The sequence below is a fragment of the Athene cunicularia genome, assembly GCF_003259725.1.
Source record: "Athene cunicularia isolate RWA chromosome 4 unlocalized genomic scaffold, athCun1 chr4_part3, whole genome shotgun sequence".
NCBI classification, from domain to species: Eukaryota; Metazoa; Chordata; class Aves; order Strigiformes; family Strigidae; genus Athene; species Athene cunicularia.
In genome coordinates this window covers 14,119,798-14,135,458 of record NW_020799100.1, presented here as the reverse complement: position 1 = coordinate 14,135,458, position 15,661 = coordinate 14,119,798, and the positions used below count along the sequence as shown (strand labels likewise).

Genomic DNA, 15,661 nt, shown 5'->3' with positions numbered 1-15,661 from the left:
ATAAATGTTGCAAAAACAGCAAAGCTGAGCCCTGAAGGGCATTAAAAAGCTTCTCATGCTCAATTTAGTGAGAGAAGCGTGAGTATTGGATGGATAAGCTGTAATAAAGAGACTGAAGAGGTAAGACAGGAAGACATTTCAGAAGTTAGAAAGGTTTAAGAGATGTGAATTATTCTGGTTTCTGACAAGCTCCAATTTTATGAAAGATGGATTTACCTGAGTAGGTAACAAGGGAGAAAAGGTTGCATCTTGAAGATATTGGAGAAATAGTTCTGGAAAATTTTGTTTTATTTTTGAGACTAAGACAGGCAGCACACACTGTGAAAGATGGTGGGGTTTTTTTTGCAGTTTATGCAAATTGATTTGATGACAGAAATTCATAAAAGCAATTGATCGATGTAACCTCATTTGTTTAAGGCTCTTGCTAGCCTGAATGTGTAAGTTCTTTAGAGAAACAGCACCCTTTGTGTTTCCTATATCTTCAGTCTCTTGCCAAGGGAAGAGGTCTTGAAAACAAAACACTCTTTCTTTACTCCCCCCAGCAAACAAATTACCAGTCAGGCGCAATTGCACATGCCTAATGATGTAGTACTGCAGGCAAGATGAAAAGCATAAACGTAGATTTATCCAATGTGGGTAGAAAAGAAGAATTTGATATAAATATTGTCACGTTCACCCAACGGTTTGTAGTATTAAAATGTGAAGACCTAGTTCACCTTCTGAATTTCATTTTCATTCTTGATGCTTTGTTGGCAAAGAGAGCAACGAGTAATATTAAGCGATTCTGATTTTGTTAAAATACAGAATATTTTCATTGTCTGGAATGCTTTGTAGTGAAAACAGTGACTTAATATTGATTTGAAGGTATTTCAGTTCATAACACATTTTCAAGAGAGATTTATAATAAAGAAAAACTGAGTACCTCTGACTTCTCTACAACTACATTTGAGGTATTTGAAACCTGTGGTGAGATCCTTCTCAACCTTTTCTTCTCTAAGTTGAACAAAGATGAGTAATTAAATAAGAGGTCAATTCAATTTTCTCATTTAATTCACTGTTTGTGCTTCAAATTAGGCCCAAGTCTGCTATCATTTCTGTTCAGTCTTCTAACAGTTGAAGAGCTGCGAAGTTTTGGTGCACTGAAGCTTTAGTTCCTTGCTTTGAAATGGAATACTATGATTCTATTTCCTCCTAGATGTTCTCCTTGGTTTATAAAGCACACATGAATACAAGACAAGTTAATTAGAAATTAGCATCCTAGATTAGATCCTGTCTTTGCAAGCCAAAAGAAGACTAATTGAAGCTTATGGTAGTCAAGGGAGTAGCAGAAATACAGGCAACACAGCTGAGCAGTAGAGATTCATGCAGAAATTTCTGTGCACTAGGTTTGGGGAGGATTGGGGTAAAGGCTTTTCATTGAGATTGGCACTTTTTATGCTGTCACAATTTTTTTCTTTTAACATCAGATTTTTCAGTTGATGCAATTTATTCTCGAGTCAGTTTTCTTTCTTCTGTTGTTGATAGCCTTGACAAATTTCTTTAAAAACCTCAAAAGGTAGTATGGAGATGGTCAGCATGCAGATACTGTTGTGCCTGAATAGATTTTAGGATGTGCCTCGTTGGCTTTGTGACTCATTTTTATTTCTTCAAACCACCCCCCTAATTTTCTTATCAAAAACAAAAGATAGACTCCACATATCTTTGGCAGCTATTTGCTGCAACTTCATGCATTCTACCATGTTAAGCACACTTCGGTGTGGCTATCTTAATCTAAAATGACATATTACATTTTATATCCTTTGGTCAACAGGGGAGTTACTAACCTGGGTGGCATGGATCATTCTGTGCTCAGAGGGGAGGTGTCAGCAGTGCTTCATGACAGGTATGTTGCAAGTGTCTGAATTCCTGCAGAGGCATCAGTGGGGTTTTTTCAGGATGGCAGCCTGGAAGCCCTTTCTCCCCATATGGAAAATTGAGGAATTCTGGAAGAGCTAAGTAGCAAATGACTTTAAAATACAAAAGGACCTAGTTAATGAGTTGTAAGCTAAGTTGTTCCTCAAATAATGTGTTTTTCTTCAAATATGTGAAATTTTTTTTTTTTTTTCAAACAAAGCTTTAATCTTAATGGTCCAAGATTTCTGTGGATTTTTCTGATTTAGTTGATACAGCTGCACTTGCAACTGCTTTTAGGTATCCAAAGACCAATTACAGAACAACAAGGCAGGAATAGTTACTTATCAAATCTTTTAGTGTGCTGCTAAGAACATTCCCAGTATGACTGGAGAGGGACTTCTGTCTTGAAATATACTGAAATCAGCCATTCGGTCTTTCTTGATTACACTTTACCTGCTACTTCATCTTTTTGTGCTTATTCTTTTATTAGAAAACAAACTCACAAATTTAGGGCAAGAGTAGAGACGATCACCTTGTCCTGGAAGAAACTCTAGAAGAAGATTAAGATTTTCCTTATTTCTTGAAATAAAGTTCTTAATAAAAGAACAGTTATGTTTTAACTAACTGAACCAGATTTCAGGAAGCTATAAAATTGTTTACAGTTTTATCTTGTGCTGTACTCTGCACACCTGTAATGGTAGTGTTTTCTGATCTGATTAGTAAGTGACTCATCTCATTTTTTCAAAGAAACTAAAAAAATCAGTATGTTTCTAGTGCAATATCTTTCTGTAGAAAATCTTTGAAGATGTGCTGTATGCCTTTGTTAGTTTTCATGCTTTTTTAGTTTAATTAGGAACTTGATGATTATTTTTCATTTAAGCTTAGATGCCTTAAGTTTATAATGAAATAGCTGCTGGTACAAAAGTGTTTGGCACTCGATATTGTGAAGAAGCTTCATCATACCAAGAATGTTAGTTTTGATTTGATTTTTTTTCTCTTGAGAATGGGACAGAAAGGGTGTTTTTCTGCACTGCTATATGAACTATAGCAGCAAGAATAAGGGTGTTTCAGTAGGAAAACAACACTGGTAGGATTTGTTTTCCCTTGTAGGTGGTTGAAAATATTGCTGTATCAAATAGAATTGTTCATGACTAGCAATTTTCTGTTAATGCCATTAAAGACTTCCACATTCTTCATTTTGATAGTTAACATTTAAACCTCTCATTTAACTAGGTTAATGTATTAAAGAACTGTTTTGAGCATTCTTTGTAAGCATAAATGTTCAATTATTTCTGTTCCAAAGGTTGAATTGACATTAAGCACCTTTATTTTTTAGCAAGTTTAGTCTAAAGAAATCTAATAGAGCTGTTTCTGTAGTTTCATTGACTGATCTTGTGTACTTTGATCTCAGTCTAAACAGATAATTCATGGGACAACAGTTTAAATTATTGAAGTTATGTTTTGGCAGTAGCTAAATCATTCTTGAAGAATGATCCAGTTTATCAGTATGCTGATTTCTGCTTCGGAGGGGATTTTTCACTAGTTGTTTGATCTTGAATTAAAAGCAATAGACTTTCTGGGTTTGTGTTTGTTTGTTTTGTTTTTTTTTTTTACAGGCACACAAGTGCCTTTTGTCTGCTGGATGCATTTATGGTGACTTGAACATGTTCAGTCTCAAGTTTCACTTTTCAGGCTTCCATATGAGTGAAATTCTTGTATACTGTTGTCTCTCAGTGAATACGTACAGCCTTTTAGTCAGTCACATTTCTGCTTAGCATAAAAGTGGCAGTTCAATGAATTCTGCTTAAAACTTGAAGAAAAAATTATAAAAACTTTCCCTAGAGCAGAGTTGTTATGTATGTGTTCTCTGCATCTTTAAAATCTTCCAGTCTCTATAAACCCAAACAGCACTTCTTTACTCCATCCAGTCTCCCTCTAATTAATCTGTTGTACTTGATTTTGTATGTCATGCCTCTCTCTGTAGCAGTGATGTTACTTACATTTTCTCTCCTTCTCATTAGGTCCATGAATTCACTTATGTCCTTTGTTCTGAGGCATGCACACTTGAATATTTTAGAAGTAGTATGTTTTTATTTGAAACGTGAATGTTGGTATTTTCATATGAAGCCTTTTGAATATATTAATGTAAGAGCTAAAGTTAGAAAGTAAAGAATTGGAAAAAATCCAGTGGATTTTTTTGAGGAGATGAGAGGTTTCTTATTTATTGGACACTTGTGTTGGTCACATCTGGTCTCAGTATGGTGTGTATGACAGTGTTTGTGCTTGTTTAGGAGGAAATGATTTCTTAACCTCAGTGAAAGAATTAACCTCTTCAATATAAGGTTTTTCACCAATAAATGCTTTTAAGCTTTCTAAATTAACTTCTTTTAACCTACTACTCCAAATGACTTAAGGTTTAATAAAGTAAAAACTCCCAGCTTTAGTGTTGACTTAAATTTAAATAAAATCTCTGGAGTTTTTTTTTTCTATATTGACTAGGTAAAAGTAATGTTTTCTTTGTGGTGATGGAGTATTTGATAAAAACCCAGAAGTTGATCTTGTATGACTACCAATTTATGTGCAGGCTTGATGAATAAATTGGTAACATTGAACTATGTTAAAATATTTTTTTGCATGAAGAAAGGAATGGTGGTTCAAAGTATTAACACCCTCTTGCGTATTTAAAGCTTGTTTCCAGTTTTGGTTTTGGTGCATTTCTGGGTTAGTTGCAATTAATTAAACTTCCTCTGTACATGCTTTCTGGATCCTAACATCTGTCCAAACTTACTTTTAGTGTAGTGTTTGTAATAGTGCTTTTGACACATGAAATGTTTGCAACTTGATCTTGATGTGGGCAACAAATAGGTTTGGATCTAAAAGTTATTTTCTTTCTGAAGGAAGCAAGGCTACTGCTTTTAATGGAATGGGTAAGTTTGCAAACTAGCTGCTTGGAAAATCTGGATGGTTTGTACTGTGTTCAATACTGCATGAGCAGTTTTTGCTGAAAAGGTACAGCTCTGGAAAGTTCTCCAGCTGGTGACATGCTCTTAGTGGAATGTAATCATGCTGATTGTCATTTTCCCTTTTATTTTCATATCTCTGTCTTCTGTCATTTGGGTGGATATATGTTGGTTGTAACTTTTCTCTTGATAGCAAGTGGTGGGTGTAGTGTTATGAGTAATTGCTTCCCTGCTCAGTTTGGTGTTTGAGTGCATCAAGTTAAAAAAGGGAGTCTTTATTCAAAGTGATGTTAGGCTTATAAGGCGCTTTAGAGTCCTAAATCTAAAATAAGCTACTCGGGGTACATGTATACCATTCTCCCTTTAAGGGAGAATGGGATTTTTTTTTTTTTCTGCACATAATGAATTCGTGAATTGTGATCCTATAGCTAAACTGGGCATATCACTTTTGGGTACTGACTGGCATAATTCTTAAATTGATAATGCATAGAAGAGTCAAACACTTAAATAACTCCTGCTCTTTCAAAAATGAATTGTTTTAATAGGCAGTTTAATCTGCTTTTGCCAGCAGCTGATTGTATAAATAAACACTTTTGAAATAAGTTGTCATCTTGAAAAGCAACAATAGTATCTTTAAATTCCATACTCCCAGAACATACTTTTTGGTGCTAACTTTCAGCTGTAATCCACATCCTGTGGTATAGCCAAATATGGAGGAATTACACTGTTATTTATTTATAAAGGGAAAGGGAAGAAAACAAAACTTTTCTGTTGATGCATCTGATTTTATTTCATTTTGCTGATAAGAAATAAGTCACCTAATTTTGAAAAGGGAAGTATACCTTTGTGGATGTTAAATAGTTCATTGGTACTTCCTACATTTGAAAACAAACGAACAAAAATCCCCCCCCCCCCCAAAAAAAAACAACTGAAGGGTGTGCATAATACTTTTGCCTTACTTGAGGAGGAAAAAGCCACCTGAACACAAAAAAACCTTGCATTATAAAACCCAACCAATCGAGAGCCCACTTGTATATTCAATTATTTTTTTAATGCCAGTGTTCTGTATGTATGTTAATGTGTGCAGCTTGGTAATATATTTCTTCAGATGATGCCATGGTCTTTGGACATATGGGATGTGTCTGATTCAGGTTTTAGTTCACTTGGATGCAAAATAAGGCATTTCTCACAAAATAATTGCACTGTGGTGGAAACTATGCTGGAAAAACAGGATAACCAATCTTGCTTGGGTGTTCACTGTATGAGGAGACCAGTAGGTTTTGCATCTTAAACTGATTTGTTTTAATGAGCTGCACTTCAAGCTTTCTAACGTTGTTAAGAATATATTGTAAAAATGGGAAGTGCCAGGTTATTTGCATTAGTGCTCTGCCCTGGACAGTGAAAGTTGGAGCAACTATGAAGTTTTCACATGGTCTTGAAGCATCCTGAAGGACCAGTGAAGACTGAGGGGAAACAACGCAGTTTGTCAGTATGTTCTTCTATAGCCTGATGAGTACCAATCACATAAACAGACGCACACTGAAATCTGAAATCCAGATATCGGTATGATTCCTGTGGGTTACAGGAAATTTAAGAATGGAAAATAACAGTCTACTGTTAAAATGCAATGTATGTCTGTCACAGAAAACTTGCAGCAGTAACAACTACTATTCTGTCTTCTTACAATATTATGTGTATATTTATTCCTGACCTTCCCATGACATGCCTGAAACCTGAACATTTTGATAATCTCCTTCTGTCTTCCCAAGCTGTGTTATCACATCCAAGTTCATCATGTTGGAGTCCAAACGTTTTCAGCATGCAGCTGTTCTGTTCCATATTCCAGACTTCTAGTTTCATTCTTCTGCTCCAGCTCACCAGTTACAGGCTAGTAGAATCAGAGCTGACAGCCAGGTGAGTGGAGGTGTATCAGCCAAGGATCTGAAAGGAAACTTAATTTGAAGTGAATGTGTTAAGTTTTCAGATGCTCTCAATTTACTTCTGTTCTTCCAAAAAGCATAGAGGTCATGTATCAACGTCAGCAAGTTCCTCAGAACCTCAGCTGGACAAGGATAGCAAAGCCATGTTTGCAGTTGCTTAAATGTGGATCGATGTGCCTTGAGTGAGTCAGAGCGGTGTGGGAGTAAAGCAGAACATGAGAACTGAAGCAGAGGAGTTTGCAGGCTTTGTAAAGCTGTTTTCTCCTGGCTAAAGCTACATCTTTAGTCGTTGTCTGGGTTCTTTTTTGCTCTCACAGTGAGGTTTTCTCCTTTCTTGTTCTGTCTCCCCGGTAATTAGCCCACCAATGTGACTCTGCTCAGTTCTGTTTTCAGATAATTAGAGCTGGGCCCATATAGTAAAATACATAGTAGTCTGTCTTGGGTTTTGCTTCAGGGGCTTTGCAAGGACATCACTGGTCTGTCATTGTAAACCGGAAATCCTTTTCATTGCTGCTGTTTAGTGGGGTGTGACAAAGACCTTGGCTGATGAGGAGTAATTACGTGATGCAGGCTGGCTTGATCTGAAGTTGGACTAGCCATCTCTCTGCTATGCATGGTTTAGGAGTAATGAGGAGTGTTGTTTTAGAACAGGAATGGCCTTGTTCTCTGGACAGTTATGGGTTATAAGACCATTTGCAATGCAGAACTTGGGAGCAAAGGGAGGGAGAAGGAGGGTAAATGAACTGAATCACATTACTGGAATCTGCTTTTAAAAAGATTTTATTATGTGCATTCAGCACCAGAAAGCTAATGCTCAATAATTTTACTTAATTTTACTTTTGACCTTTGGATTCTGTATGCTTTCATCAGATTAGAGCGATGAAGTAAAAGCTTAGTCACACTGTGCCTTGTGCATTGTTCTAGGGTGTTGATAAAAGATAATAATAGACTGCTTATCTGCAAGTACTAGATTTAGTTATTTTACATCGAGGTGCTTGATATGATGGCTCAGAATCCTGAACAACTTCTTAACTGTTTGTTAAACTTAATAATTTAACATCTCTAGTAGTCTTCAAATAGATCTTTTCTTTTTAATAAATTAGTATTTTGTCCTTAAATTGAGTATTGCTATTGTTCCCCCTGCTCCCAAATTCCTCAAAGTCCATTTCAGGACTCAGCAAAGTTTTATCATGTTTAAAAAAAACCCCAAACCTTTATTCTCAGCAGCTGCTTTTTGTGCAGCAGGGTGTTGGTAATCTGCTAATGTTTCTAGTTCAGTGAAAGAATCGAAGAGGTATTTTTGTGCATGTTGTTGCTTGATTAAGGATATGAGCCAGAACATAAATTTGCAGAAGTTTGAGAAGCACTCAAGAAAACACTGTTCTGTAGTACTGTTTATGTCAAACTGCTCTGGTCCAGTAGTTGCTGTAACTTGGTTTCCATGCATAGGTTTATTATTCGCCGGGCAGTTTTTATTACAGTGTTTACAGAGACTTACGACAAATGTTCATTTTATCTCAGGCTACTAACTGCATTTTGTTTAAAACTTCAGTACTGAACCTATTGAATAAATACCTGGTTTATTGCCCTGCCTTCGTCCCTTCCTAATGTGACTGCTGTATGCTGGATTTGGAGTAATGCATGACTGTCTCAGCACAGATTTCCCAGGTGCCCCCAGAATTATTCTTGCCTCCTTCTCATGTTTGCTATTCAAAGGCCTCAAAAGCTTCAGCTTTCAAGGATTTTAGTGTCATGAAAGTACTGAGTTTGAGATTGCCTTTGAATTGCTAGACACCAACACTGTTTTCAGTTTAACGCTGGAAATTTAGAATCTGTGTTCCAAGTGAGTGAAGAAATGTTTTTCTAAACTGTAAAAATCTGTTCAGTGGCAGTTATAAATGTCTGTAAATACATGGGCAGGCAGCAACAGTTCAGGCATGAGTGATGTCAGTTCGTTACTCTCTTATTTTTTTAAAAATTTGATTATTTTACAGCACTTCATCAGGTGGGATTATAGCATCGCATTTTCCAGGTAACACTGTGCAATATGCAGCAAGACTTTGTTCAGGTGGCTACAGGGACATAACGCGTGGTCTGAGTTACAATCGTGATTCTTCTGAAGTTCTTCTGTGTAACTTTGGTGTTATATTAGTTATTTCTGAGGTTCTTGGAAAACCTTTCAGGCAAATAAAGTGGTGTTGCAGCATGACTTCTAGTGTTGTCTGTGATGAAAGTAATGTTTTGTACTTTGTGTGATGTGTGTATAGAACGTGTGTGTAAGAACACGTTAGAGCAAAGCTTTGCTTAACGCAAATTTTGCTTTGTTTAGAGATCCAGAAAATGATTATACAATGGGATGCATACTGCTAAGAGCTGAATATATATATATAGCTGAAAGAATATGCAAAAGCTTGTGGGGAAGGTGTGATGAGCAAGTAGAGATGCTTATAGATATGTCTGTAGTTCAGCTGTCTTATGTTTCTTCTGCTTATATACAAGTATCCGAGCATGGTCTTGCGTTTGTATGATATCTACACCAAACTCCCTAATAATATTGTAAATTCACAGTGACAGTGGAAAATTATAGCCAGAGATATCTAATTTGTGGATCAAAGATTGTCTAATGTTGGAGAATTGCTAGATGCTTGTCTCGTGAGGAGCAGTGGTACATCAGAGTTCACACACTTGAAGTCGGTTATCCACATAATTTATTAATGTTCTTTCATACCTAATTCTAGGCCTTCTTTCACTGAAGATGCACTGCTTTTTCTGCTTGAGAAACTGTTGGTGGAAATTTGACATCTATAAATGGTTTTATATTGAAGGCTTAGGTTGCAAATGATCAATAATTTCTTGAAGTCGTCGCTTAAATTCATCCTTCCTTGTGTGCTTACCAGTACAGAATTTTTTGCATAGATCTGGGTGTAATACAGAAGGAAGGGTGTTTGTAGTATTTCTTACGTATCCATACGTTTGTTCTATTATAGTATTAACAATGCTTTGATAGCGGGAGATAGGGTGGGGAAGTTTGACTGCTGATCTTGCATGTGACTCTGAGTCACCTACTGTGTCTATTGGTACAAACCACTTTTTTTATTACTTTTCACAGTTGCTTCTGTGAATCTGTCGTGAGAAGAAGTGGTTACTGAAAAGCTGATGGTGTGATAGCTGAAGCATGTTATGTGAAGAAGTTTCCTCTGTTTTTTGTCACCAGACATCTGCTAGTTTCATTTGAAGCTTTTTCTTTATTGTGTTGGAGAGTTGGTGAATAAAGATGCCCTGTACACCTTTACTGTGCTTTTTGTCACACTGTAGACAATGTATTTCTTCGTGCCTATCTTCCTTCAATGCTGTTAAGTTTAATCTACAAGTTTTTCCTTGTACAGAAGCCATTTCACAAGTTTGTTCGTTGTTTTCACTCTCTCTGTCTTTTCAGCTGATAAGATAGGGCAAGGAGCAGAATAGCTCATATCTCAAACCAGGTAATCTTGGGGAATGATCCTGTGTTTGTCAGCAGGTAGTCCAAGTTACTGATGTTGTATCAATCAACCAAAGCTTAAAAATTCGTATTTTGCTTCAGTGTCTTACGTAAGTGGGTTTTCTGATTATGCTGTGTTTTTCCCATTTAAAATAGAATTTATGAAAATGAGTATTTGTCTTGTAGAGCAGTTCATGTGAATACCAGAAGGTGGCATAACTGATTTTCCTAAAAGTGTTTTGATTGCAAGAAATACACAGAATACTACTAAGCTTATTATAAAGCTGTTTGTCAAAGGTTGATCTAAGGAAAGTTGTATCAATTTAGCACTTATTTAAAGGGAGCTATTTAATGTAATATGCGTTCTGCTGCCTTACAAAATGTGAAAACTCTGGTGGGATTCATGCTTGCTTTTATAACTTGAAATTGGAAGTAGTTTAGCTTAAGTGCAGGATGGAAAGAAGGGGTTGTCCACCTTGTGTGCAGTGGAATTCTTTCCTGAACTGTTTTACACAATAATGGTTTCCCATGAACATTTTGATATTTTGCTTTACTAGTTTGCAAAATGAGACCAATTCCTGCCTTTTTTAAGGTTTTCAGGTTAGCTGGTGCTATGCAAGAAGAAATTATTAATATGGTAATTTACAGGTTTATGCTGTAGCAACTCTAACCACATGCAGATTTATAGGTGTACCAACATTAAGTGTTAGAAGCAATAAGTGGAAAGAGTGCAAGAAAGACCAATAAACATTTAAATGAAAATCTGTTTTCAGCATAATATATATTTTGTTCTGGCAAACTGAATGCAATCTATGCAGTGTTGCCATGCATTTAGTGGCAAGTTGGTGTAATAAGGCATTAGGTACCATTTCACATGATTCTTTCTTTGAGAAGCCTGTCTCTGGCACAGTCATTTCCACTATGGTGTGGATTAAAAGGTACTTAAACATACCTTAAAAGCGGGTATTGTTTCCATTCAGAGATCCAGGGGAAGTTATTTGTAGAGAGAGTGCATTGGGCACAATTGACAAGGTTTTGGAAATGGGGGTGTTGGTGCAGGGTGCCCTGTGTCAGACACCTCTGGGGTTGATTTTTTGCATTAAAACCTTGGTTTTGTCCAAATAGTTAAATTAATTCGTGTAGGACAAAACCAAAACTTTTGCACTGCTGAGACATACGGAATTTTTTTCTTTCCTTTAGCTCCCTCTGGCAGGCAAACACCTGAATTACAACTGTTTTATTTTAAACTACTTCAGAAAAAGTCTTGTCCCAACTCAGTTATCACAGTTGTTTGGTGTTGCATATGTATGCATCCAAAAGATATTTTCAGCTGTAGAAGATGACTGCAGCTGCAGAAGGTGCTGAAATACAGATATTTCTTTAGCTGACTCTTGTACAGTGTTTTTGTGCATCACAGCTGTGCAGTGCCATTTCACCCCAAGGACCTCTATTTATCTATTGATTTTTTTTTTTTTTTTTGGTAATGTGGTTTCTCCTGAGCCTGCTGCGATTCACTAGAGCAGCACAGATGAGAGCGATGTGACTGTTTTGTGTAGAAGTCTAGTGCTATTTGCAGAATGGTTACTCTATTTTTTGCTGACTTAACTGCTGTGAGGGCGGGTAGAAGGGAAGTGGTACAGCGCTGCTCTTGATAGCTGTCACCTGGGCTGAGCCCTTTGACCCACCTCTGTGCAGTCCTCTCCTCAGAGCTTTGCTGATTTTACCTTTTTTTCCTCAGTTTTGTGTTTCTGAAGGACAGTTTGCCAGAGTGATGTGGTCACATGTACAACAGTATAAAGCTGTAGAAAACTGCCTATAGTGTGCGGTAGTGCTGGTAAAATGGCTCAGCAGTGGGACCTGTAGAAGCTGCTACATGGACACTTCTGAAAGCACTAAATTTCAATTTTTATTAGGAGTCAGATGTTTAAAGTTTTATGAAATAAAGGTTTATAAACAGGAATCTTTAAACTATTTGATTTAAATATTTCACAGTTTTAAAAAATCTGAGTAAGATTAGCATTTTTCTGTGGGCCTTTCTAAAACCAGCTTGTGCTTAGACTTTTCTTGCTATGTACAATTATTTTAGGCAATTTATTTATATCCTTATTTGATCCTAAATTATCCAGATAGTTATGTTGTCACTAAATAGGGATGTTGTAACTGTGAAGTTGTTCCAGTGTGCTAAGTGAATATCTTAAAACTGTCACTTTAAATCTGCTTTTGGAAATGAATTCATAGCTTGTACATTCGCCCACCATAACAAACTTGAATGAAAGAAGTAATGTGTCTTTGAAACTCTGCCTAGGAAACATACATTTTTCTTTAAATTTATATGCTCATAGATGCTAGAGAAGAAAGCAGTTAGTAATTTTCTTTCTATAATTATTATGTGGGATTTTTGACATTTGGTGAATTAAAAATAGAATATAACGGTGTATTTCAGAGAAATGGAACTGTTTAATGTGAAGTGTCATTTTTCTGATCATGCCTTTTTTATCCTCTGGAAAAAAATCTAAATATAAGGTATACATTTTGAATGTCTTTTTTTTTTTTAATGTTAACAATGGCGAAGATCTGTTAATTGCAGCATGAACATAGTTATTGATTGTACACTCTCCCTACACCCCATTCAGCTGAAAGTTAAAGGCTGTGCGTCTCGAGTCCTCTGTATAACACCAACAGTGGGAATTTATGGAAGATTTATCTTTTTGCTATAGAAGATGACTAGATGTTTTCTGAAGAGGTAGTATCTAACTCGGCAGAAATCCTGCAATTAAAGCTGTACCATGCACTTAGGACTGCAAGGATGTTTACAGGTTTCACTGAGGTGTAAATCTGCTTTCAGCTGCAAACATGCATCTTGACTGTCTTTGCTCCTGGCCCACTCCCAAGTGACGGAGCCTGTGGAAACTATCCATTTGTGCCGATATTCACTGCTGCTGTTGGGAATGGAAGAGTATCACAATAAGAGACCCAGTTACTTGGTTTTGCTTTCCTTTTGGGAACAGGTAGTGTGGATGTTGTCACCGGCTTGATTTGCTGAGGAAGGACCCTGAGCAAACAAACCAGTGAACTCCTCCATGTTGTCTTTTGTGATGGAGTCTTTGGACTATACCAACCTTTGTCAAATGGGAGGAGTTGATTCCTGTTTGCCCCCGGCTTAGAGGAAAAAAAAAAAAAAAAAAAGGGAAGAAATTTAAAGTATGGGGGTTTAGTACAAGACTCCCTTTGTCCCATGTGGCCCATTCAGCTGTTCAGTTTCAATACGAATTCCACCTGTTCTCATGGCATTTATTTGGAATGATTGGTGGACTTGAAACTCCTTTTCTAGTGTAGAGAAATTGTACTTTTTTTTTTTTACACTGAATGGGGGAAATACTAATATTAGTGATAAATTTATAACTGCACTTTTTTGCATAACTGCATAAACTTTTCATATGCCGTTGTGTGTGAAGGCAAGCTGAACTTAATGAAATAGCAATTTGAACTTAAAAATTTATATCTAACCTGATGGCAAATAATTGATTGGATATGTGTCAAATTTTTTGTAACTCAAAGGAATCCAGCCAGCAGCAGTGCCATGACCATGGACAGCATGGTGCAGCAGCTTCAAATCTTCTCCTGGAAGACACATTCCTGCTGTTTGTTGGCTCCCAGATTGCACACAGCAGTTTCCGACAACCTGGAATTAAACCATCAGGATCTATCTTGAAAACTTTTCAGTCTTGTTCTGTCAGCCTTCCCCAAGGGACTCTGGCCTTCAGATAAAGATGTCAAACTGCACACATTGGAGATCTTGTGGCTTCTGAGTTAGCAGACTGGATCCATCAGAGATGACAATGCAGTGGGAATTCCTATGCTCAGGAAAAGTTCATCTTGTTGTCTTTTAAAGAAGTTGAATCATTACAGAAACACACAGTAGGAGCAGTAATCAATGGGCTTTATTCTTGCCTCCTCATGCCTGCTCTTTTCAGTAGGGACTGCTTTGAGTAGGTGTGCAGGACCACAAAAATTCACTCTGAATAAAAGCAGTAAGGCTTAGGGAGTGCGAAATGACTAACAGAATCTATGTAAATAATGGAAGAATGAAAGAAAAAGCCTACAAACTTTTATTTTAAGAGTATTTTCAAAATACTTCAATCAACACATGACTAATGTAATTTGCAGTTTGGTGTCTGTGGTGCAAGAAATACTGAAGTTGTTAGTGGCTGGTGCTCAATCCTAGGCTTTTAATTAGTAAATTGTTTAATATATTTGCATTATATGAGTCAGATGTGTAAATGTGTTTAGGCATACTTAAATTGTGCAGCCAACAGACCATAACAGCCGTGGAGTAGTTGTTTAGAAATAAATTCTTTGTAGTTCAGTTTGCCCTAATAAAAATAACTGTTGCTTCAGACTAGTTATTTTCAGCAGGGTCAGACTGGCTGCTGTGGCTGTGTGTTCATATTTCTATGGTGATTTATTAAATACAACCACCTGGGGAAGATGAGCACAGTTCTCTGAATAAATTGGTGTTAATTCAAAAGCATTTCTTCCTAGTGGTATGTTGTCAGCAGAGTACATGGACTTAGATTGCAAGTTGGAAACCTTCATTAACTCTTTCTGGTTTTGTCTCCTACTGAGTGTTTTAAGACCTTATTTTACCTAATGCCTTTTACCTAAGGGTAGTTTGCCCAAACAAAGCTCAATTTTTATTTTTTTTGCCTGTTATAACCTGTAGCTTGTCATTAATTTAACAGTGCATCTTGACTCTTGGAAGTGTGGGTTTTTTTTGCTAGAAATCTTAATTCACTTTTAGAGCAAAGCCTCCTTCAATAATACACACAGTAAAATGCAAGGCATCTAAAGTGACAAAATGAAAACTACTTTCATGTCCACAAACATAGTTAGGAATAGTTTTGAGGTATTTCTGAGACTCTGTGTAGTTACAAAATATACCCAGAACTGAATTTAATATTTTAATAAATTAACCTTTCTAGATATTAAACGTGTGAATAATACAGGGATTGGGTTTGTTCCCTGCTTGCGTGTCTCCCTTTTCCTGTGAGTTTGTGGGAAGCTGAGTTCAAAAAAACATAACATAGGTTAAATTTTAATTGCTTTCAAAGTATTTGATAGTGACCTGATAAGAAATGATGTGGGGTTTTTTAACTCTTTACTGTGCTGAATAATTTCAGAAATTTCATACTTAGACGCAAGATTTTTCTCGTTAATGAATGATACAAGGGCCAGGGTTGTGAGTTTTTGAAGAACGTATGAAATGGAGAAACTCATTACTCATTGTTAATTCTCCATCAGCCAGCTGCTGCATCTTTGACTTGATGAAGAATGTAGATTTTGGTAATCTCAAAATCATGTGAGAGCTGAAGTCTTCCCTAACTGAGGTG

The 15,661-nt window shown here is 36.6% G+C and overlaps 1 protein-coding gene across 11 annotated transcripts in view; it reads left to right on the top strand.

Moving 5' to 3' along the window:
• The window catches only part of KLHL13 (kelch like family member 13), an 88,035-nt gene that overhangs the window by 25,060 nt on the left and 47,314 nt on the right, over positions 1-15,661 (top strand). For 7 of the 11 annotated variants that reach the window (XM_026848256.1, XM_026848253.1, XM_026848257.1 and 4 more), the window contains one exon: positions 1,811-1,882. The exons of 3 other annotated variants lie outside the window; for them this stretch is intronic. In XM_026848256.1, coding sequence (XP_026704057.1) covers positions 1,811-1,882 — 72 coding nt within the window. Of the gene's footprint in view, positions 1-1,810; positions 1,883-15,661 lie in introns of those variants that run through there. One more of the 11 variants, XM_026848255.1, reaches the window with a different exon arrangement.